Here is a 26,618-nt window from a genome sequence, read left to right as displayed (position 1 = left end):
AACAAAGATTTGGAATCCCAAAATTTCCAAACTTGATGTTCTAAATATGAGATTTTAAAGTTGTCGCAGTTTGTTGGTTAATATTTTGCTATCAATTGATTATTTGTCTTCCCCAAAATATTTGCGAAAAACACTGAATACAACACTAATGCAACTTCATGTAAAATAAATAAACGATAGGAACTGAGAAAATTATTGCACACACACGCCAGTGTTTTTATTAATTCTTCTCCAAATGATGGAGAAATTACAATTATTTATTCTAAATTAGAAAACCTCTCGAATATTATTCCCGCCACTTCTACAAGTTGATTTGGGTCCCTTTGATCCAATTCGACCTCCCTTTGGCTTATTGAATCGAACCACATGTGTGGCTTGTTACCCCTCAAACTAGCAGGGGTCCTAGGAGGGGGGTACTATAGGGCAACTACTAGGTCAAGGGCAATAATGGAGCGATAGTCCACTGTCACCTTAGCTAAGGTTTGCGGCTCTTTACAGATTTTCATCGATGGGAGGAGACTCGGTATAATGAGGATCTCGAAGATGAATGGATCAATGATAGGGTGAAAGGTGATCCTAGAAGCCTATTCACAAGAGAGGCTCAAATGTATGGCTTACTTGCTTGGAAAGCAAGATGAAAGGCTCTCTAAGAAGGGGCTCAGGGGAATTCCAAGGGCTAGGGTTAGAATATATGACTTGTCAAGGAGATTCCTAACCCTTAAGATCCTTGTGGAAACTTGGATTCCAAGTGGTATTTGTGGATTGATCTTCAAAATGTTATGGGACCACACCGGGCTAAGTGCACCCAAAATTAAGTCAAGGGGATGGAATTGATCAACCAAGGGTGTGCTTGACCTAATTGAGGGGGAGAAAGGAATTAAAGGAGAAATTTTCATTGAATTTAATGCAATAATCCCAATGAGGTCACCAGTGAAGGGAAACCTAGGGCAAGAAATGGTCCTCGAGCTAGGGCTTGCAATATATCGAGATGCCATTGTCAGATTTGCTTCAAATTTGGAGGGCCTCTAGAGAAAACTCCAGCGCAGTTGTGGACTAAAAATCGAAGTATTTGGATGGCTAGATTTTGAGATAAGTGATGCCCTAGGTGAGCTATGTAGGCTAGGCCTAGAAAGAAAGGGAGAAGGTGAGAAACATATTCTTTAAGGTGATCACCTATGGAAGACCAGTGCCTATTCCTTTGGGAGGAATGGAGTCAAGAAGATTCCAATGATTAGGATGGTTTCATTTAGTCAAGGAGGCCTCTAGAACTATTTCACATGACAATTAGGGCATGAGGAAACTTGCTTCAAGGTCTTTATACCTCAATGTGCAATATGTGATGACTTATTAAGATAAATTTCAGTGAAATATCTCTAGGAACATTCACTTATTCAAATATGGCCAATAACATGATGCAATGCTAATAAAATACAAATTTATACCCTTTCAGTGTTCACCAAAGAAAAGTAGCAAAATTTCGGCCTAGTATAGCGAAAATACCAACATTGTTTATGTGACATAGAAAAGAATGACAACATAGCATTAAAAGAGCACTTACATGTGAGAACAAGTATATACAATCATCATCATATGCCAATATAGAAGCTCCAAGACAAAAATGAAGATATCAAAACATCAAAAGTCATTCATCCATCCAATTTCGTCCTCCAAAAAGAATAGCAAAAATATCTTAAGAGAGAATGATCAATCCAAGTCATGATGACAAAATGGATCAACTCATCATCTATTTATACAATGTCTAATGAATTTGACTTAGCTTATTTTGGCCTAATTTATCGACTAGAATAAAATATTGTGCAAAATAACAAGTAGTTTTGGTGACAAGCCCACCAAATAGCTCAATAATAAAGGAGTAAGCCTCTCAAGAGGGTCAAATGATCAATAACATGTGTCGTTGGGCCTTAGAGGAGGCTTAATGAAGTCCTGTTAAAATTGGCAACTAGGGCAAAAATCCACATGGGTCATCTTATTTATGATAACTGATATTTTTCTTGGATACCTATCTTCGAGAGGTGTAGGATTGATCTAAAGATCATCCTATTATGACATGTACAAATGAAATTATGAATTTATTTTGATTATGGTCAAATTGTCAAGGTTGGCTAGCAAACTTATGTAGGCTCAGAAGCCCAATAGTCACGTCTATTCATCCTCAATGTTTCATATAAGTAGAAGGTTACTTAACCTCATTTGGACACACTCATCTTCACACCTCTCTCTCTCTCTCTCTCCTCGTTGATTGGGTACAGATTTCTGAGCCTCTTTCTCGATGTCCGAAATTTCAGGAGGCCAAAATTTCAGGAGACTGAATTTCTAGACAGTTTGACCATGTGTTGACGTCCTTTGATTGCTTTTTTGTGAGGGCTATCTCTATTTGGGCAGGCCGTATTTCTGGGCACAAAAATCGAGGCTAAACGTTGACTGTTGACTGCAGCTAGGGCTGACTGCAAGTGGGTTGTTTGACTAGACTTTGACTTGGCTGAATTTGATTTTTTAAGGGATGCTTTATCTTACTATTTGAAGGCTGACGTTGACTGATTTGCTCAGGGTCAAGTCTGCCTTGTTGACGAGCGTTGACTTTTCTGGTTAGGGTTCTGTTGCTGCTGTTATAAATTATCAGATTTGTACATTGTACTATCTCTCTTTGCTAAACTATTGAAGACTAAAAGAAGATTTGATCAAGGGTTTACCCACATTGGGGTTTGTCGATGGTGCCACATCTTGTGCACTCTTGTCTTGGCTTGTCTTCTACTGTTTATGTTTATGTTCTATCTGCATTTTACTATCATGTTGATGTGATTGCTAATCTGAATATTGATTCTGGGTTAATAAAAAAATTGAAGTAAAATTGCTCTAAAGCATAAAACATACCATTGTTGCCTAAAATTAACAAGTCTATAGGTGCCATAATGTGAAATAGGACTCCAAAAATAGTGGACAAGGGGCTACCCTTTTGTTCTCCAAATAATAAACCTGTGGTGCTCCCAAATTGATGTGGGGACACACAAAATGTCCTCATGGGTCTCCAAACAGATCGCCATTGTTGCCTAAAATTAACAAGTCCATAGGTGCCATAATGTGAAATAGGACTCCGAAAATAGTGGACAAGGGGCTGGCCCTTTGTTCTCCAAGTAATAACCCTGTGGTGCTCCCAAATGGATGTGGGGGCACACAAAATGTCCTCATGGGTCTCCCAACAGATCGAATGCATATAGACCATTTGTAAGGGCTAGGATGATGATATAAGTGATGCCACATCATCATATAGATCTTGGACCATCTATCAAGTGTAAGGTGCAACTGTGGAGCCAATTGGTTATGGTGAACCAGGTGCATCTTCTTTGTCCAATAGGTGAACCACGAGCAATCTCTGAATGACTTTGGGGTCCATGGAATGTTGTTGCTGTGGAGGCCCATGGCTCTCTACACCCACCCTACATGTGCCAATGTAGCCCTCTAGAGGGTTAGGACCTCGTATAGGGAGACCAAACCCAAAATGGAGACCATCTGTAACCCTACGTAAGATTCAATGTGTACCCTTGCCCTACAGTGCACCAAGTCATTAAAGAAATCAAGTAAAAAAGTTTACAAACCATGGAAATCAGGGGGGCACTTAATAATGACATGCCCTTACATAGTGGGCTTTGGCATGTGCGAATGTCTCCAAGCTTCGGGGTGAACGAAACACACTATTAGGTAGTTTCCCCTTCTAAAAGGGGTGGTATGTCCATGGTACATCCCTCAAATATTGGTGGCATGTGATAAAGTGATGGAATGGAGTAGGAGATTGAAAGGGAAAACCTGGGTCACATGCCATGGTACAAGGGTAGCTAATGAAAGGGAAGCCCATACTTGGGTAAATGATGTGTCAGAGGGAGCAATCTTGGTACATAAGTTACCTCGACCTTGATTTTTCCACCCTTCTTCATATGTTGTTTGCATTTTATGATTTATCTTTGGTTAATGGCTCAGGGCTCAAGGGAATGAGAGCATGATGTGTAAAGTATAACAGTGGATACCCCTTTTAAGGTGGGGCAGTTGATCGCCCAACAGGGGTTGGGACAATCATGGGTCCCTGAATGATAAAGGAGGCTCATCGGGGCTCAAGGGAACGAGAGCATGATGTGTATAGTATAGCAGTGGATACCCCTTTTAAGGTGGGGTAGTTCATCGCCCACTAGGGGTTGGGACAATCATGGGTCCTTGAATGATAAAGGAGGCTTATCTAGGACCCGTAGGAACTAGGGAGATGGCCATGGAAGGGGCTAGAGCTCATGTATTGGTTTTTTTCCACGTGTTAAATGTTGGTTTGGGGTAGCATCAGATGTGCTCTAGCCACGAAAATTGGTGGAGAGGCTAAGACACATGAGATCTTCAATACCTGGAACGGGTTTGGGCAGATTCTAAACAATTTGGGAGATATTAAAATAATTAATATTTTTAATGGAGTTCGGAAATTAAAATATTAATGTGAATTAATATAAAATTGTGTTAGAATGGTCCAAAAGTGATGGATCAAGTCAGATCTAATCTTAGTTGTTGATTAGGGACTTAATCTCAACCGTTCGTTTGTCAACGAGAGAAAAGTATAAGAGGAGGCTTGAGGGTCACTTGGAGAACACACCAGAGTGATCAGTCATTCTATTCTCTAGAGCAGGGTTTGCTAAGAGAGAGATAATCAGTGATCAACAGTGAGGGGCAGTGAATACAGAAGCATAGAGGCGGAGAGACAATGCCGGGAGGATCTGCGAGGCAGAGAGACAGTACCGGGAGAATCAACGTAGAAGCTGGGAGAGAGGGACGCAGGGCTAGCTAGAGGCAACACAGAGCCAGCCAAGAGCTGCGCAGTGTCTCAGAGAGCCAGCATGGTGACACAGAGGGCCAGAGGGCTGACGCAGTGCCTCCAGGACGCAGGGATTATTGCGCTAACGTTGGCTAGAGAGAGGCTGAAGCAGTCCTTAGAGGTTGACGCTGGGGTTTCGTGGGGCAGATTGGAGCTGCCGGAGTGTTTATCCGGGGTTTCAGCTGAAATATCTGTTGGAGCAGAAAAGAGGGACCACTGCTGAGATTTTTCTCTGTTGGGTGAGCCGGATTTGACACCCAGGTTGTATTTTGAAACTGCTTAATAAATCAAACCCTCAAATAGCTGCACCGATTTTCCCGCATTGGGTTTTTCCAGGGACATTAGTCCAAAAAGCAACGGTGTCACTTATGTGCTTGTTTCTATTTCCTTCAGTTGATGATCTGTAATGTGTTGAGCATGTACTTGTATTTATTTCCAGTATTTACATGGTAAATAACTTGTTAATTAACAGAACAAGTAGGTAGGAATAAATCAATAAAGTGCATGAAGGGTTTCTAACGTGTCAGACTTAGAAATTCCAACATGGTATCAGAGCGTGGTTGTAGATCACAGGAGAACTGAGGACATCAGCCGAACAGAGCAATAGCAACAAAAAACAGCTGTCCCGAGTGATAGAAGCTGTTCCTAGCAGAGTAGCAGCAAGGAAGGGGTGACGCAGTGCCTACGTCATTAAGATTGAGCCAGGAAGAGGCAACGCAGAGACTGAGGGAGGCAAAGGCAGGCTCATGCAGAGCCACGCAGAGGCCAGGAGGGCTGATGCAGTTGGCTGAGGAGGCTGATTCGCTGGTGCCCGGATTGTGTAGAGCCTAGGAGCTCTAACCTTCAGTTTGTTGGGGTTTAGGAGGTTGTGGATAAGTTGCAGAGTGGAGCTGGTGGTGTACTGTAGTCAAAACAATACCTAACAGGGCAAGGCCAAGGGATAAGGAGTTGTTGCCGAGGTGGATTTCTAGCCAAGGAATCCAGATCAGTGTTGCAGTTGCACAGACGATTGGAGAGAGGCATCTCGACATTGGCAGAAGGGTTTTCAGGTTGGAAATCGAGGCTCAGAGGAGTCATACCGAGAACTTCCAAGAGGGAAGTAGAGGAGCAGCGAAATGGCACTACACGGAGTAAGAGACCAAGACAGACTGGACAGAGCCTCAAACTTCGTAGTCTGGAAGGCCAGAATCTTATCCGTACTAGACAAGAATCGTGTCAAGCATTTCGTCTTGAGGACGATAGCTATCCTAGTGGATTCGACTGATAACGACAGGTACGAGGATGCAATTTTGAGGGCTAAGAGTATCATCCTTGATGGGGTCAAGGATGATATTGTACCACATATTGTCGAGAAGAACACAACACAAGAGATGTGGGAGGCCTTGACTAAGTTGTATCAACATACTTTCGTGCAGAGGAAGATGCTACTAGAAAATCAGCTGCGATCATACCAGATGCAGAAGGGAGAACAGATTGACCCATTCCTCGGTCGATTGAAGGAGATCCGGAATCAACTGACTTCCATAGGGGCAACGCCGGATACAGAATTGATGGTGAGAACAACCCTGAACGCGGTCTCAGAATACTGGGAGGTGTTTGTCCAGAGCATACTGGGTAGGGCGACCCTTCCAAATTGAGAGGAAATGTGGGCTGCTCTTCGCCAAGAAGAGATCAAAAGGCTGAGCAAGGCTGGAAGCAGTGACAATGGGATCAGAATTAAGGAGGAGGAGAAAGGGGATGTTGCCCTAGCATCTGAGGGAAAGCAGGAGAAACGAAAGAAGGACCTCTTCAATGTCAAATGCTTCCATTGTGGGGAGTTGGGTCATTAGGCGACCTTGTGTCCAAGGAAGAAGAGTAAGGGAGAGGCCTCCGAGACCAAGTGTTAAAATTGGCAACTAGGGGCAAACTCCATGTGGGTGATATTATTTATGGCAGCTGATATTTTTATTGGATCCTTCTCATTGAGAGGTGTAGGATTGATCTAAAGATCATCCGATTCCGATAAGTATATATGAAGTTATGAATTTATTTATGTTATGGACAAATTGTTAAGTCGGCCAGCAACTTATGTAGGCTCAGAAGCCCAATAGTCATGTCTATTCAACCTCTACGTTTTAGTATAAATAGAAGAGGACTCAAGTCATTTCTACACACACTTGGATCTCTTCCTCTCTCTACTTGTCTTTGGGTTTTAGTAGGAGGAGATATCCTAAGGAAAAGTCGGAAAAGCCGGAACTGTCGGAAAAGCCAAAAACGCCAGAAAAGTCGGAACTGTGGGAAAAGCCGGGAATTGCCAAAACAGCCGAAGCATCTATCTCCGAAGAAAGGCAACATGATGTATGAGATCATGGGTAGCATAATAAGCAGCATGATGATATGAGCATGGGCAACATAATGATGCATGATGATATGAGTATGGGAAGCATGATGTATGAGATCATGGGAAGCATAATAAGCAGCATGATGATATGAGCATGGGCAGCATAATGATGCATGATGATATGAGTATGGGCAGCATGACATATGAGATCGTGGGCAGCATAATAAGTAGCATGATGATATGAGCATGGGCAGCATAATGATGCATGATGATATGAGCATGGGCAACATAATGATGAATGAGATCATGAGCATGGGCAGCTTGATGATGAATAAGACCATGGAAGATGCAGCATGATGAGTAGCATGAATATGAGAGCAACTCAGTCATCAAGGTTCAACACATGTGATAGTACAACAAGGTGTCACACGGTAATGTGCAGCAAATAGATGAGATGCAACACTATGATAGGTGAACAAGTCACCTTAGAGAATCAGTTGAAGCAAATATGTCTTCAACTGATCTCATCTCATGCCAATATCAAAAGTCAAAGTGATTGACTTCTATTGTAAATGTACTATCTCTCTCACTTTCTCTGCCTGAACTTTGAAGACCATAAAAGAAGAATTGATCAAGGGTTTCCCCACATTGTGGGGTTTGTCCCTGGCTAGCGCCACATCTTGTGTCCTCTTGTCTTGGCTTGTCTTCTGCGATTTATATTTATGTTCTATCTGCAGTTTACTTGATGCTGATGTGATTGCTAATGTGGAAAAGAAATTGAAATAAATTGCTCTAGCATAGAACATACCTAAATTTAACACCAAGGCAGTGCCAGCAAGGGAGAAAAGGAAGTGGAGACAGACAATGATTGTGCCATGAGTGGTCAAGTGCCACTTCAGAAGAAGTGGGGAGACATCGAGCTGTAGTCAGGCAGACTACAGGCGATGAGGGGTAGGATCCTCGAGGTACCCAACCTCTTGGATTAGACCTTGCTACGGGAGCCCCGAAGAGGAGTAGCAGTACTGGCGATGTTAGTAGAGGCAGATGCGGATGGAACGACAAAGGGAGCTACAATGTAGGATTCCTAGGACAGCGCGAGGCTAATAGGCTGCAACAATGCGAGAGGCACGAGAGTGTTGCACCAGTGTAGGATGGCACAGAGAGGTGTGCAACGGTGCGAGATGCATGGAGTTGTTGCAGCAGCGCAAAGGTCAGAGAGGGAGCACTTGTCAGCAGTGTTTTAAGATTCAGCCATCTTAGAACCGATTCGACCGAGTTGGTCTGAGTCAAGGCCTCACCGGGTCGACTCGGCCAGTGAACCGGTTCTGCCGGTCGGGTTATTACCGAGCCGGCTGAGTTGTCTAACAACTCGGCCGTCTAGGTAATAACATGGCCGGCTCGACCGAGTTCGAGCCTACTCAGCCGGGTTGGATGACAACGGCCCGTGAATTAAAAAACAACGATTTTTAATTTTTTTTTTTGCTTTTGGGGGACTCCAAGGTTTTCACGATGATACTTTAATGGTTTTTTGTGTCTAAATAATTTTATCTCGCTTGATCTTGACAGGTGTGTTTAGGTGGTATCACATATGTAGTAGAGATTCTTTAAGGGATAGCTTCTTTCTTCTTCAAAACCTTCCATTAGGTTCTTTGCCCCTTTCTTAAAGCAAACCCAACTTTGTGGCCTCAACCTTGGCCCTCCAAAGATGAGTATCAAGCCTTGAGTTGATTCCACGTGATGCTACACCCCTTGATGAGCCTCCAAATGCTAAAACACTAAACTTAAAAGCTTGCACGTTGGACTATTTGATGATATGCCCAAATGGACTGAAGATGCCCCCTCGCTGGCCTTGACCCTATTTTGGTGGATGGTGCCTTCTTCCAAAGCACAGATGAGGATGGTTATCATTGAGATGACTTAGGAGGGCTAGCACATCCCTCTTTGATGCCAATGCTTACCCTTAGGGGTGCCATGTCACTCACATGCTTGAAAAGGGTGACATAGGATCTCTCCTAGATGACATCATGGTGGAGGATGCACTTTTGAAGATGTACACATGCAATTTGGGACTTTCTTGGAGTGAGGAACACTCTTGGACCCTTGTATTAGTTCCTTGATGACGTACAATCTATTTTGGAGGATAACGCTATTTCTAGCCTCCTTGGTTATGTGTTTTTGTTTTGATCTCTATATCATCATCATATATGTATTGGACAGTGCACTGGGTGCCATTTTGATATAATGGATATTTTCATGAGCCTACTTTGAACATATGTTGTCTTCTATCTATATTCTAATGTTGTTTGTTTGGAAACATGAATGAAAATCTTTAAAATGTTTTTTTATAAAAAAAAAAAAATATTTAATGTATTTTTCTACAACGACCGAGTCATTGAATTCGAGCCGACCGAGTCGGAATCGGAGTCGACCCTCTGCAGAGTCGGAGTCGGAGTTTTAAAACATTGCTTGTCAGTGACAAAGGGAGCTTCAGCATCAGGAGTGTTTCTAAGCTGAGGGGGATGTTAGAGTTGGGAGGTCAGTTACTTACTTCTCAGTAACTGGGTTGCAGTGTAGCAGTTAGCAGTGGTAGTGCTATGGGCAACATGATGCAGCATGATGAGAGGGGTTGCAGTGCATATGCAACAATGGCAGTGGCAGGGCCATGGGCAGCAACACGGATGCAGCAGTGGCAGGGCCATGGGCAGCAACACGGATGCAGCAGTGCTAGGGAGATGGGTAGCAGTACAGGATGCAGCAGTGCAGAGGATGTTGGGCAGTGGGCCAAGCATCAAACACAGGGACCGATGCCGAATGATCAAAGTGATTCTCAGTGAGGAGTATTACTAGAGCACAATCCTTGCTAAGAGGGAGTGTTGATTTCGGGTAGCATCGAATGTGCTCTAGCCACGAAAATTGGTGGAGAGGGTAAGGCACATGAGATTTCTAATACCCAGAAAGGGTTTGGGCGGATTCTAAATAGTTTGGGAGATATTAAAATAATTAATATTTTTAATGCAGTCCCTAAGTCTAAACTTAGGGAAATTAAAATATTAATGTGAATTAATATAAAATTGTGTTACAATGTTCCAAAAGTCATGGATCAAGCCAGATCTAATCTTAGCCGTTGATTAGGGAGTTAATATTGACTATTGATTTGTCAATGAGGGTCACTTGGATAACACACCAGAGTGATCAGTCATTCTATTCTTTAGAGTAGGGTTTGCTAAGAGAGATGGAATCAATGATCAACAACGAGGGGTAGTGAATACAGAAGCAGAGAGGTTGAGAAACAGTACCGGGAGGATCAATGCAGAAGCCGGGAGAGAGGGACGCAGAGCTAGCTAGAGGCCACACAGAGCCAGTTAGGGCCCACGCAGAGGCAGCCAGGAGTTACACAGTGCATCAGAGAGCCAGTGTGGGTGACGTGGAGGGCCAGAGGGTTGACGTAGTGCCTCCAGAGGCTGACGCAGGGGTTATTGGGTTGACATTAGGGTAACGCTGGGCCAGAGAGAGGTCGACGCAGTCCCTAGAGGTTGATGCTGGGGTTTCGTGGGGCAGATTGGAGCTGTGGAGTTGCCAGAGTGTTTATCCGGGGTTTTAGTCAGAATATTTGCTTTCGAGTAGAGAGGTACTAGTGCCGAGATTTTTCTCTGTTGGGTGAGCCGGATTTGGCACCCAGATTGTATTCTAAAACTGCTTAATAAATCAGACCCTCAGATAGCTGCACTGGTTTTCCCGCATTGGGTTTTCCTGGGGACATTAGTCCAAAAAACATCGATGTTACTTGTGTGCTTGTTTCTATTTCCTTCAGTTGATGATTTGTAATGTGTTGAGCATGTACTTGTATTTAGTTCCAATATTTACATGGTAAATAACTTGTTAATTAACAGAACAAGTAGGTAGGAATAAATCAGTAAAGTGCATGAAGGGTTTCTAACGTGTCAGACTTGGAAATTCCAACACTAAATGTGTTTGTTCGGACCATCTTTTGCATTTTGTGGTACAATTTTCTGTTGAATGTGGCCAATTATGCTTTTTCTTTTCTTTTCTTTTGCATCGACCTCTGGGCATTGTTCCAGGCCTCGACCCAAGGTGAGGGCAAAGGGGAGGGGGTTAATGACCCTTTGTGGACCCAGTGGAGGAATGTGGACCCAGGTGGGAGGAGTGATGAATGGGATTGTAATGAACAAAAGAGGGTGATATATGTGGATTGAGGAGTGGGACAACGCAACCAAAATCAGGGTTTACCATGTAGTACCATTCTTAAAGCCCAAAGGTCAATAAAAGAGATCCCACGAGACTAAGGTCCAAGGTTAACATCCAAAAGAGACCTTGGGGACAAGACCACAGGCCTGGTACACTCTTTCTGGCAAATCGCCCCATTATTCCATGCCCGAGAGTTTCCGTGACAAGTAAACTAAAATACTCAATCACAAAATGACAAGGCATACCTTTAGGTTTTGGGAGGCCCACTTTCAAACATACAATCATGAAAAATGGGTGAGGGAACACATGGCTGGCTTAGGTGGCGTAGAAATGGCACAATGAGCTAGTTGGTGGCTGCAGGCAGAGGACCATCATGGAGAAATTTTTTTTCCTAGGGATATCACCCACAAAATGGTGGGTTAGGGTAACATGGCCCTCTCTAGCAAACTCGCACTGCTGGGACAATCAACTCAGCCTCCTTAGAACTCTACTGCAGTGAGCAAACTTGGCCTCACTCTGCAAATCATTCATTCTGACAAATTATCTCCTTGCTCGACAAATCAGTCTCTCTGAGGCAACTCACGCCTTTAGGAAAACTCGGCCTTTCGACATAAGAATTGGTCTCCATAAACTCTAGAAATTGATGTGATGAATCTCCTCTGACAATCTTGTCTCCAATCACTGTTGATCTCAATCTGCCGATGCCCTCACGCTATCACTGCGCCCTTGCTATCACTGCAAATTTGTGTCTTGATCTTTCACTGATGTTCTCTAAAAGCCCCATCGATTTTATTTTATAATCTCTCATTGAGAAATCAACGACCATGATCTAATCTTGATCTAGGGCTAACATCTTTTTGACTTCTAAAAAAAATAGTTTTCCTAGAAGCCAATAGAGGAAATTTAATTTACCTCATTTTCCTTATTAATTAAGTCACTTCCCTAAGTTAGACTCGTGAGAATTAATAAACTGAATAATTAATTCTAGTTAATTCACTCTTCCTTAGAAGCTTTTTTTTGGATATTGGAGAAGAAGTAAGCCAGTGCTCCTTAACCTTGTAGACACAATCTGAGACTAGAACACCTATCCAAGCTACATAAACCAACACTAAGCCCTAAATATTACAACAATAAGGCAAAAATAATCATAGGGTGTAAGGAAAAAATGAATTATACCTTTACAGGTCTCTTTCGACATGGCATGATTACTTTTTTGGGTCTTGTAGTAGTTATCTCCTTCCTCCTATTATATTTGAAATAACATGTCTCCAAAATATCCCTTTAAAAAAACATCAGAATGGACAATATTTACAAATAGTTTGCAAACCTATGTTGCACAAAACTTTTAGTAACCCGACGTTTCGGGCCGTATCCGTAGTCGAAACTCCAAAACTCGGCAGAAACTCGACCGAAACACGACCATCATGTAATCATCTATGAGAGTTAATATAGACTTGGTTTTCCTTTTAAATTGTCATCTAATGGGTCTTATTCCATTTTTACTTGCAAGATAATGTGTTTTTTTAAATTTTTTTTTGGAAAAATCGTAATTTTATTAATGAAAACAAAGTTACATGTTGCAGATGTTGAAACACATTACATCAGGAAGTCGAAAGACTGTTGATAAGGGGTTCAAAGAAAGCAAACCAAAGTACAAATAAGCGGACTAATGTACAAAATGGGGAGAGTCATGTTTTTCTCCCCTTCTTCTTCTCAACCTTGTGCCACTACCCTTGAGTCGGCATCGAAGATATGAGTGCAAGTGAGTTGAAAGCATCAAGTCGAGGATTGTCCTTGTCAGAATCTGAATTGTCTGGTGTATGTAGTCGTTTTGCACCATTGGAGTCCTTTGCATCTAGCATCTTTTCCGACTGTAATTCCATAGGATCTTGTGGATTTATCTCTTGTGCTTTTGGTTCTTTGTTTGCTAGGTTATTTTCATTGGGTATGGGGTCTTCCACAACCACTTCCTCCTCATCAGAGTCATTGGGGGGGGGGGGGGAGGGAATTGCTAACCCTTGGGTTGTTTACTTGTTTTCTTTTTTCGTCGTATATATTTTTTGGCTTCCGAACATGAGTTTTGTAGGTGTCCTTTTTGCCTACAAATTCTGCATCTAAATGCTGTGTTTTGATAGTCAAGTATCTGTGTCCAGCTCTGCTGTTTGTGTTTCAGCAGTATGCGATTCGATAATCCCTTGCTGAGATCTACTTCCACACATATATGTGCGAAAGTGTACACTCCTTCCTCTAGTCTTTGTTTGTCCATTTTGATATATTGCCCAATGGAGTTGCCGATACCAGCAAGGACTTGTTGATCCCAAAAATGTAATGGGAGATTATGCAGCCGAACCCATACTGGCATCCTGGAAACAACCATAGTATTAGCATTGAATTCCGGAAACCAAGGTGTGATGAAGAGGCCCATGGATCTCCAAAACCATGGTCCTTCCTGTAGTATAATGTCCCTTGCCTCGGATGAATGGAATTTGACAATGAAAAATCCCTTTGAGCATAGGTGTATTTCACAGTGAGCAGTCTAGTTTGAGAAAATCCAATGGAAGAGCTCAACAAGCTTTGGCCAAAAACAATTGAATCGATAGATTAGGGCTTGTGATTCAAAAGTATTATAGTGAATATTTGTTTCTGGTATATCTATGTTTAATTCTGGAATATAATTCAGTTGCTCCACAATATATGGACTGGGTTCAGTTCCAACTTGCTTTGATGTTGCTGTAGGTGTGTTTTTTCCTTGTAGGATATTTTTGAAAGAAAGTCCTCCATTTTTGTGATTCTGTTGTGTTTCGTTGGTTTTTGTTGTACTATTTCCAATTCCTCCTTCTGAATGTTTTGTTTTACTAGAGGTCGCGACTCCACCTTGCAGCCTCAGGTTGAGTGTTATGGTGGACACTCACATAATGTTGTAGTCCTTCAGGAGTCTAGTGTTCTATAGTGCTCTGCCCCCAAATATCAGAAGTTGTAGTCTGGCAGGATATCCAATATGCTGGGAGATGAGATACTTCAAATGCAATACACTATCAGTTTCAAGAACCCAAACCAGAAAAGACGACCCCAGAGGGGTTTTAATAATAACTTGAAATTGATGAAAGTTTACCAAGTGTGGGGAATTTGCTTCCACCCGAGGTTTGCATTGTCATGCTGCTCCAAGTACTCTGTTTTGCAAAACGTTGTGTGGATGCTTGACAGGAGAAAACCCCATGATCGCCAGATTCTCCAGGTGCTCTGTTTCAGTTAATGAAGATCGCGTGTATGTGTTATAATCCAGAGGCAAGAGTAGTGTAACTGTTACCTCAGTGTCCAGCAGGCCCAGCGCCGCAGAGTGTAAACCCCCATCTGTAACAGTGTGCAAGCAGGCTGGCATAGAATCCCTTTCCCCCATTACCGCTGCCAGCAGGTCGGTGATACAGAGGTTTTGGGAAAAATGGAGGGTTTCTGATCGCTACACTCCAACTAGTATAGATCTGTTGTGGCCGCGTAGGATCATACTGTAATGGAGCAATAGATCCGCAAATACCCACTCAGCTACCGCCATCCCACATTGCTCAAAACCATTCCTAATGAAATGTGTTATCTGAAACCACAACTTATTAACATCGATGGCTCTTATCAGAGTGGCCGCCACGGATTCCTGTACATTAGCTTTAGGTTGCATCCGGTATTCTGCGATCCAAAATATTTGTCGCCGACCCAACATAGACAATAATACATATGCCCATCTGGAGGGAGAAAAATGCCAAGTTTCAGACTCGACATACTTGGAATCCTTGTTCCCTTTGGCCCTGGGCTTGTCCGTAGCCTCCACTCCCACACCCGTGATGCCTGCGTATGAAACCCTAGCACTCTCGCTCGCCATTTTGCCGCTCTGACCTCCGACCTGCAAGATAATGTGTTATATATATATATGACGTTTCAGTCGGTGTTTTGGTTGCGTTTCCATTTTTGAGAGGTTACGTTTCTAAACGTACCCGTTTCGGAAACACCGAAATGTTTCGTGCAACTTATTTGCAAACATATCTCCAAAGTATCCCTTCAACAAAACATAAGAATGGACAATATTTACAAATAGTTTGCAAAGCAAGACTACTTTCTTCCAATTACTCTCCTCAAGATAGAAATGAGGGAGAGGTTGAGGGAGAGGTCTATTATATAGGACAAAATCTTAACAACCGCTTGAATAAAATAATAGATCTATAACTTCTTAGCCAAAATATTAACTCGCCAACAAACTTAGAGTGAAATATAACAAAATATGTGGGCTAGTCAATACAATTACCCAAAATATTAACTCGCCAACAGATTTAGAGTGAAATATAACAAAATATGTGGGCTAGTCAATACAATTATTTATTTATTATTATGTGCTGACTCCAATAGCATGCTCTAAAATCACCATGAGCTCACTCAACTATAAGAAGTTAAGGTAGGGTTAGCACCTTTATATGGGACTTTGGCTTAAGGTTTTATTCGATGAACCTTTTTTATGAAAATTTTGTCATAAAACTTTATCAAATGAGGGCAATTTGTTATGAATTTCCCTATAAATGTAGTAAACTCCCAAGGGTCTATTAAGATTAGGGTTACTATTCATAATACATATTAGCATTATGAGCATGAATACACATTTATCTTGGAGTGGGACATACAAATTTATTCCAATGGTTTTGGTAATAGGTTTTAGGATTATGAAGCTAAATTGGTTTTAGGATTATGAAGCTATAATTTATTGTGTGATGTTCGATGTGTGACAATGGAATACCAATTATCTTCTATATTTTTTTCCAGTTGTATTAGGAGGCTTTTCCCTCAAGTTGTCTAAAGAGTTTTCTCGGAGGCTTTTAACTCAAGTTGTCTAAAGAGTTTTCTCCACTCCTGAACAGGGTGGATAATACAATGTGCATTGTTATTGCATTATTGCATTTTTGTTCTTTGATAGTTGTTTGTGATTTGTGGGCCTAGCTTGTGTTATGAAACTATGACCCAGGGACATTTAAGTAATCAAAATCACATGTGGAGGACACTTGGCCTTGGCCACATCGACCCTTGACATGGTCGGATTTTAGATGTCTCCTCTCGACTATCGAACGTGGGTCACCTTATAGAATGAGGCTTAGGGAAAATTTCAAGGATGGAAAATTATCTTGGAAGTTCAAAAACATTAACGAATCTCACTAATCTCTAATATGAAAACTATAAAATGTTTATTGATGTATTTGTAAAATTATTCAAATTTATAATGATTTTATATATACCCTCTATAATTTGGCGATTTTTAAGGGAAAATAATTTTATATTGTAAAATTTGGGCGAATCATTTTTATAAAAAAATGGAAATTGGCAAATCCTTTTTTTGGAAAAATCATGGAAAATTAGCCCACCTGTGAATATTAGCCCCTAAAATTTTCCATTGAGGCTTTTTGTAAGCAATCATGCTAGTGAGACTTCACTAGAGGATAACATAGTTTTTTAATTTTGTTTGTGTAGCCCAAATGCAACTGGGAAACATTAGCCGCTACCACTATGTGAATATTTTCCTTTTTGTAAGCAATCATGCTAGTGAGACTTCACTAGAGGATAACATAGTTTTTTAATTTTGTTTGTGTAGCCCAAATTCCTCTGCAACTGGGTCAGTCTCGTACTTGCGTGACATGGGGTCTATTCTGGCCGCTACCACTATGCCTTTGGGGGCCTATGACCTGTCCTCTACGTAGACTAGAACACGACCAAGGGATTGAACCTTGGATCTCTTAGTTTGCATGACCTCACAACACTTCAGTGACCAATTGAGTTTCCCCCTAGGACACAGGATAATTAATAAAGTTAATCATCATTCACTTGAGGAATTTTGAAAGTTTTTGGATGGATTAGAATGAGAATTTTTGTTTGCGAGGTAGGAAAGATCACAGGTGGGATAAATCATATGGGTGGGGGTGGGTTTGTTATTGGGGTTTCAAGTTCTCTGTAGTTCCTTTAATCTTGTGGTTAGAGTTTAATGGTGTTGAGTTAGATTGAAGTGATGAGTTAGATTGGTTGTTAACAATATAAATGCATCTCTCTTTCTCATGTGTAATGGGTGTAGAAATAAGGGTTGTTAACTTGTTTGAAGTTTGCACATTCAACATTTTGAAATGATGATTTGAAAGTGCAAATTTTTTTGGCTACGAAGTAACCTAATTATTTTTAGGTGTTGTGCATATTTTCCTTGAATTAAAAAAGAAGGCATTTATAGCTTTGTTGTTGTATTATAGTAGTTATTAAAGGGTCTATATTTAAGGCATATTCATTTCTTTTATTACAAATACGATAGTTACTTTTACCCAAATAACGTAAGTATTTCAACGTGGTTTGTTGTTCTTAGTTTTAGTCATGTTCTCAGTTTTAGTCACAATGTTCAATGAATTTCAAGCTTGAAATTCGAAATTTGCTGAACTTCAACTTCAACTTGAATTTTAAGTTGAATTTAGAGTTGAACTTGAAGCTGTTTTTAACTAGAACTTGATGCGGAAATCAACCTTCAAAGGAAATTTCAAGGTGAACTTGATGCGGAAATCAACCTTCAAAGGAAATTTCAAGGTGAATTTATTCGAATGCAAATCTTAAAAGGAAAAAGAAAAAAAATCTACTTTATAAAACCTAACCTAAACCTAATTTAAAAAGATATGGACTTTTTGAAATATATGTTCAATGTGCCTACGGGGCTTTGGCTTGATGGTGAATGGGTGTATTGTTAAGGCGCTCCTTGTGATAGGTTGTTGGTTCAAATCCCTTGTGTGTGGTCCCACTTGCCTAGCCTAAAAAAAGAAATATAGAAATATATGGTCAATGTTGGCCTAATTTAAAAAGATATGGACTTTTTGAAATATATGTTCAATGTGCCTACGGGGCTTTGGCTTGATGGTGATGGGGTGTATTGTTAAGACACTCCTTGTGATAGGTCACTGGTTCAAATCCCCTGTGTGTGGTCCCACTTACCTAGCCTAAAAAAAAGAAATACAGAAATATATGGTTCAAATCCCCTGTGTGTGGTCCCACTTACCTAGCCTAAAAAAAAGAAATATAGAAATATATGGTCAATGTTGGCCTAATTTAAAAAGATATGGACTTTTTGAAATATATGTTCAATGTGCCTACGTGGTTTTGGCTTGATGGTGAATGGGTGTATTGTTAAGACACTCCTTGTGATAGGTCACCGGTTCAAATCCCCTGTGGGTGGTCCCACTTGCCTAGCCTAAAAAAAGAAATATAGAATATATGGTCAATGTTGGCCTAATTTAAAAGATATGGGTGGTCCCACTTGCCTAGCCTAAAAAAAGAAATATAGAAATATATGGTCAATGTTGGCCTAATTTAAAAGATATGGACTTTTTGAAATATATATTCAGTGTGTCTACTGGGCTTTGGCTTGCTTTGGCTTGATGGTGAATGGGTGTATTGTTAAGACACTCCTTGTGATAGGTCACCGGTTCAAATCCCTTGTGGGTGGTCCCATTTGCCTAGCCTAAAAAAAGAAATATAGAAATATATGGTCAATGTTGGCCTTGAATTCTCATTTTTATTATATGTTTTTAATTAAGGCATCAAATTATATATAGAGAATAAAACCCTAATTTATAAAACCTAATCTATACCCCTAAAGTTTTAAAAATATATGGGCTTTTCGAAATTTATGTTCCATTTTAGCATGTAATTTTCATTTTCATCATATGTTTTTAATTAAGGCATGAAATTATACATATATATGAAAATTTTGTACTATATTGTTTCTTCAACTTAATGCCAATTCTATCACATAGTTTTGCATTGTCAAACCTTATGGTTACCAAACTTGCACATGAACTTGCAGTAGGTGCCAAAGGTCATAATGAACTAGCAATAGCAATCTTACATTTTGGGATCAAGTACTATAGATAATTCGGGATCAGGAAATTTTGGGATCAAGTACTATAGCTAGTTCGGAATCAGGGAATATGATTAGTTCGGGATCAGGAAATTTTGGGATCAAGTAATTTTGGGATCAAGTACTATAGCTAGTTCGGAATCAGGGAATATGATTATATTGTCAAACGTCATGGTCATTGATCTTGAACACGAACTTGACCTACATAGGTCCAAAGGTCTCAATTATCTAGCAATAGCAATCTTACATTTTGGGATCAAGTAATATCCCTAATCCGGGATGAGGGAGTATGATTATATTGTCAAATTACATTTGTAACAATACTTATATTGAAAAGTTAACATATTACTGAAAATGTGCAGAAAAAGTTAACATATGTATTGCTGAAAATATTTTAGTTATCATTCTCAATGTGTTGCCCTGTTAGTCGTTTTCAACTTATAGAAGTTCTTATTCTCGCTTGAACCCTCTTCAAACTTCACTAATTATAATTAATGTTGTAGATACCAAAGCAGATGGCAGGAATCTTTACTCAGGGCTCCGCTAATAGGACATATACAACTTGATAAGGTGATAATACTTGGGTTCCATGCATGCTTGAGTTTTAAGTTAAATGTTATTGTTTTAATTATGTGTATTGATTCAATTCTAAAGATTGGTTCTTTATGAAATTGAGTGTATTTGATATTTGTATTATAAATGTTATAAGAGTAAGAAAATTTGTTTCTATGTTTTCGTGAAATTGTAATTGATTTTTGTGTTGCAGAGATTATTGCGGGCAGAAAAGCTGTTATTGCGCACATTGCATCGTAACTTGAATGCACATATAATCAAGGATGCACATCCACTAAAGGAATTGCGGGAAAAGCTTATGTTGCATGTCTGGTAGACACAATGTCCATGGCTTTTGCAAATTGAAACAACTTTAATGACGGTCTTGGAAAATTATATTTTTTTTTATGCTAATTGCATACAAATGGTTTTCTTGTGATTTCTCCCTTTTTTATCCCTTATATCATTAGAAGATATTTGTTGGTTGCATTCCCTTTATTTCTAGCAAGATACAGTGTAACACGGTCAGATGCATACTGGAAATCCTAAATGTATAGTGGAAGTCGGATTTGAGTAAATGTTCAAGATGTACTTATTAAGGTTTTGTTCATGATGATGTCAATCAAGTAAGTTATTTGAACGAGAAGTTTTGATTGAGGAATCTTTCAATTATAGGATCACAAGATAGCCGTTTTATTTGTAAGTCATTAATGGTGGTTTCTATTTTTCCTTTTCTACATGTATCATCCAGATTTTCAATAGAATGTTTCACATTCTCTTTGATTGGACTTGGTTTTCTTGTTTCCATATCTTTTCTGGGCGCAACTATGCACAAAGTTGCAGCGTGTGAATGGTTTACAACTTTTATGTGAAATAACATGCTATTGAGGCTTGCCCCACATTGCAAAATCTGGGGAAATTAAATCCTTTTATCCCAGGTCATTGATTAGAAACATAAACAAAATCGATTTAATGCCTCCACAATCACATTCTGCTCCGGCATAGATTGTGAATTTCCACTTGATACCATGCTCTCTGCAAAATGAGTCAATCTCATTAGTGCTGTACTCTCCACGAATATTAGATTTCAATGCCTCAGAGATATTTATCACTTTGCTTTAAACAGAAGCCTTTTACTCTTTAGATATTCAAATACACTCTGTTTCTTCTCAGGGAAGTAAATCCATGCATTATAACTTAATCATTTATGGAGGTCATCAAGTATGATTGATCTCCTACGGATGGTCTCTTCATGGATCCATTCATGGGTCCGCACAGGTTAGTATGGACAAGTTCCAATACTGATGTTGTGTGCCATGCCTTCCCAGTGGGAAAGCTATTGCATATTTGCTTGCCACAATTACATGCACCACAGAGCTTAGCATGTATTTGTGGTAACTCATGCAACATCTTCAACCTACACACATATGACAAACTGGAGAAATTTAAGTTTCAGAGAGCTTAGCATGCTTGTATGCTTGTGGTAATCTACACACCATATTCAACTTAGGTGGGAAAGAAATGCTAGAAAAATTCAAGTATCAAAACCTGAAAAGCAATCAATCAACAACTCAGTATCAATCTTGGCAGTGAGAGACAGACCATCCTACCCATTACCTTGCACTATGCGTGCATAATCATTCACAATGTCTTTTATGAGACATATAGTACGTCCAATCTTGTTGTTGAGATTTAACTTGTTCAACTGATTCACTGACAGGAGGTTCTTCTTTAACCCAGATATGTATAACACGTATGCATCACCTTTACTAATAAACTAGTCTTGTCATCTCCAAACATGATATCTCCTATATTAGATGGGGCAAACTGTCAAACCAATCTCATCTCCTAGTCATGTGTCTGGTTGTGTTGAAGTCATTGTACAGAGCATCCTTCACTGTTTCTGTCACACCGAGTGAAGTTATCAATGCACCTTTCTGAGTGTGCTCATTTTACTTCTCAATCACATTGGAGAAGTTCTACTTCTTCCTATTTTGTTTGCACTTGTGTTCGTAGCTGGTTTGTGCATAATGTCCCTCCATGTTATTGTAGTAACAAAGGAGTTTCTTCCTTCAATATTTTTCTGGACTCTGAATTTCGTACTTTTGAATTCCATTTTTCAAATTTTGTTCCTTGACCGTTCTTCTTGCTTATCTTCACAGTAAGCACCTGATCAGAACATTTGTTTTGAATTTATCAAGGCAGTGCTCTTTTTGAAGAAGCATATCACCAAGCTTTTCAAGTGAAACTGTGCAAATCTATCTTGATGGTTGAAGCACCTCAATCAACCAATTGCTAGTCAATAGAACCAAATCCTTTGGATCTTTATCTCAATTTACTGTCAAAGCACCCAATCTCTTCGGGTCCACGGTATCAACAACAACAAAAAGTTACGAAGTCTTTTATGTCAATAGAATCAAATCCTTTGGATCTTTATCTCAATTTACTGTCAAAGCACCCAATCTCTTTGGGTCCATGGTATCAACAACAACAAAAAGTTACAAAGTCTTTTATGTCGGTCATATAATCAACAACGGTCTCATTATCACTAGGTTCCAAAGCCTACAATTGTTTGCAGAAGTAGATAAAATAAGATAATTTTGTTAATGTGCAAACGTGCAATAAATGACCACAATGTTGGTCAACAGGATTCAAAAATTATAACTAATGTAATATACAGTGGGAATGCGAAAACATCTCCTAACACTATTCACGTAGAGGATACATGGATTATTTGAAATCTTATATTAGATACTACATTGTAATTCATATAGCATGTTAGCTTTTCCAGTTCTTGAATGAGGAATGATATGATGAATCACAATAGAGTTGAAGTTCTAGCGTGCATCGTCATCACATGCCTCAAAGATCACCAAATCAGCAATATTAGGAGCAGACCTCCTTGCCCTTTATGATCTTCAACAACCCTTGCTTCACTAAAACATTCTTGATACAAAATTTTCAAATGGAATAGTTTCCAACATACAAAGTGATGCTGGGTAAGGGAGTGCTTGACTTCGTTGAAGAATATCTACACAACCTGAAATTCACACAGAACCTACACAACATTATAGAATTATAACCACTGCTACTCTGACATTGAATATCGGTGATAATTTTCATGAATCGATCATGGTTCTGATAATTTAGTACTCTACAGTCAGAACTAACATGGCTCTGAATCAGAGTATCTCTAGGATAAAAAAAAGTGTTAGGATAGAATGGTGGAAAAGGGAGGAAAGTTTAATTTGTGCAGATTAGTTTATTTTTGCATAACTTCACACCTTCTGGGCTGAGGTTTATCACATATTGTACGTTTCGCATAAAAACATGCAACCGTTCACTTTATTACCCTTGTATGTTGCAAGATACACAATCTCTTCAATAGGGTATGGATGTACCTATAATTCTGCTAATTATAACAATTCACTTTATTACCCTTGTATGTTGCAAGATACACAATCTCTTCAATAGGGTATGGATGTACCTATAATTCTGCTAATTATAACAATTCGATCTTCCTCTTGCAGGGGATACAGATTGGATCAATGCACTAGCCCAACATGATTCATGAATAACAACCCAAGAAATGCTAACAATATCACTGCAACTTGGTTAACGTATTTGAATATTTTTCTTATGATATAACACATGGTTTGAAAGGAAATTTAAAAAATTTCTAGCAAAGTGTTAATCAATTACAGAAATAACTCACAAGAAACGTGCAGAAAGCCCAACTCTTTTTAATCAAAATAACTGCGATATGTAACATGTATAGTAGAGTTGCAATAGCTAAAATCTCTCTCTCTCTTACAATAATCTTGATTGCACCAGATTAACAATGCTCGGCGTCACCTAACAATATCCTACATCCTATAGCTCCTCGACATGAATAACTCCCCAAGAAAAACTAACAAGATTACTTATAACACACAATTTCAATAGAGTGTGAAAGGATGTGTATCAAAGTAATATTCAATCACAAAAGTAACGCACAAGAAATGTGCAGAAAAAACCATTTTTAACTAAAAAACTGCAACATGTAACATGTACAGTAGAGTTAAAAGTTTTCTCTCTTGAACAATAATCTTGATTGTGTCACCTTGACAATGCTTAGGGTCACCTAACAATATCCCACATCTTATGGCTTTGGCAATTTTTTTAATAACTAACTCTCACCACAAAGATATGCACTAGCAGGGTGACTTATATAAATGTACAAACCATAAATTCTCTAGTAGAAGAATCTGGGTCAACAACACTCTCAACTCCGAAGATGACGATGGGCCAAGGTGTGCACATTGTGCAACTCATTTGTGCTTGCACAATACATTACACGATACAAATAGTGTAAACAAATATTGTTTCTTTGATTGCTAACCACACTGCGTCACCCTTTGCGCAATGATTGCGCTGTCCCTGCGTGTCACTGCGCCGCCTCTTCTTGCCGTTTCTTGCACTCTCGACTATTTCTAATACCCTCTCTCTCTCACCTGCGGCGCACCCTTTGATTCGATTTCCTCTTGCCGAACTTCAGCAAGTGAGAAAATCGATCTACTTGGGCAATTGAGTATTTGCATGGTGTATTTTCCAAATGCCCATCGAAGTCCTTCTCATAATCTTCTTGTTGAATAATCAACAATCTAAATTAAATTCTAATCAATGGCTACCATAAATCAACACGATGTTGATCCGAATTTGTACCTCAAAAAGTTGTCGAAGACGAGCCCATGATGTTACTATTATATGCAGGTCATTTGTTTCTGACAGGGGTTGAAGTTTTGATTCTCTAGTGTGAGAGGGAGTTGGTTTCTGAATTTGAAATGAAGGATCTTGGTTTGGTTTGGAAATTTGGCAAAAGCTTGATGGAATCTCTGTTGACCAAGGGAAATACACTACTTCGATCCTTGAGATTTGGCATGATGGACTGCAAGTCCATGGATAGTGACGAATTTGAAGATCTGTTACTATGACTCTGATTTGATTGATTGCTCTATGTATCGAAAATTGATTGGCTTGTTAAAATATCTTGTGAACCCTAGGCCTGATATTTGTTATGTTGTGAACACGTCGAGCCCAGCGTTCCACGAAGCGGGAACGTTTTTTGGAAGCGGGGATGCAAAAGCTTCATTTCCCAAGAGTCTAGGAAGCGAAGCGTTTCGGAAGTGTCTACTATATATATATATATTTTATATTTTTTTGCATCTATATTAAAAAACATACAAAATACCAAATTAGTTGTAGAAGACATGAAAACATGCATATTTTTACATAAATCAAGATAGCTATAACATCCATTGTACATCAATGATTAATTATTCCAACATCAACGATCTAGAATCTAGATTCCTCTTCTCTTGTCTAATTTTTGCCTCTACTTCAATTCTATAGGGATATTTGTCAACATTGCCTATTTTTAATCAAACAGCTTAATCCAAGCCTTATAATATGGTAGAGAAAGCTTAACATGCTTGATGAATGATTTTGACTTGAGTGAAGGGTACATAATTGTTGAGGCCATGACAAAGGAGTTCAACAATCAACAACACCAACACTGGGGTACATATAGGGCTTGGTGCTCTTGATTAATTGCCAATCACATGCCTTCATACATGATATAATCCAATGAAACGCCACAATCCCATTGATCATGAAAATTGTTAAGTCTGCTGAATTTTGAATGGGATATGAAATTCTATTTTCTCCATATGAAGTTTGATGAGGTTGGAACCACTCTCAAACATCCCGAGTCATTTCATGGTAATGTTAAAAATTTAAGTAACAGAATGGGAATGAAAGATAAAGCAGCATGTCACTTTCAGTTTAAGAATTTAACTTTACGATTAGGGAGCATCTAGGGAGCATCAAGGGGCACCTTCGGAGTATTCGAAATTTACAAAAGAAAAACAAAAAAATCCCCACGGAACCGTGTGAGTCGTCCACCTTCTCTCGGATCTGCTCCTAATCTGCGGTGGATACATGCCTGAACCTCCATAGATCTGCACCTGATCCTTTCCGATCCGCAGATCGGACAGCTCGAACCGTGGATCGGGCAGCAGGAACCGCGGATCGGGCCCCCACGGATCTAATTTTCTAGGAATCGCCAAAAAAAGGCGGAATCGTGGATCTAATTTTTGGATCCGCGGTTCCGCTGAAGGATCGGTGGCGGATCCATATGGGACGCGGTTTTGACTCCAGATCTTGGTTGGGGGGGGGGGGACGTTCCTGTAACACTGGTTGAGCCTATTCTTGGTTTAGCCTCAACATGTGCATTGGGTTGTAGGAAAAACATATATTGAGATATTTGCGTGGTACCATTGAATAGGGTCTGAGATATGCTTCTAATGGAGAATGGCATACTAATGCTGATTGGGTTGGAAGCTCTGATGATAGAAATAACACCTTTGGTTTTTGTTTTGGCTTGGGCTCCGCTATGATTTCATGGTCTAGTAGAAATCAAACTTTTGTTGCTTTGAGTACAGCTGACGCTGAGTACATAATTGCATGTTTTGTCTATTGTTGTGAAGTTCTGGGGCTTCAAAAATTGTCTGTTGGTTTGCTTGGTAAGCGCTGGAATCGACGATTATATATTGTAATAATCACCACTGTGTGAAGCTCCTTGAGAACTTGGTGTTCCATGATAGGTCGAAGCACATTGAGATCAAGTATCATTACTTCCAGAATATTGTCTAGAGGGGAGCTGTGAGGCTCGAATATGCCCCTACTGATGAGTGAGTTGCTAATGTGTTGAAAAAGTCTTCGTC

The 26,618-nt window shown here is 39.8% G+C and overlaps 1 protein-coding gene across 2 annotated transcripts in view; it reads left to right on the top strand.

The window, feature by feature from the left end:
- NRPD1B (nuclear RNA polymerase D1B) overlaps positions 1-26,618 on the top strand; it is a 309,428-nt gene that overhangs the window by 160,020 nt on the left and 122,790 nt on the right. For both annotated transcript variants that reach the window (XM_089428292.1, XM_089428293.1), the window contains 2 exons: positions 19,806-19,872; positions 20,069-20,187. In XM_089428292.1, the coding sequence (XP_089284418.1) occupies positions 19,806-19,872; positions 20,069-20,187 (186 nt within the window). The remainder of the gene's footprint in view (positions 1-19,805; positions 19,873-20,068; positions 20,188-26,618) is intronic.

This window comes from Pinus tabuliformis, chromosome 4_2 (genome assembly GCF_031772625.1).
Source record: "Pinus tabuliformis cultivar Carrire ecotype Pingquan chromosome 4_2, CPIR1, whole genome shotgun sequence".
Lineage (NCBI taxonomy): Eukaryota > Viridiplantae > Streptophyta > Pinopsida > Pinales > Pinaceae > Pinus > Pinus tabuliformis.
Note: the sequence above shows the minus strand (reverse complement) of the source record. Positions and strands in the feature narration are given on the sequence as shown.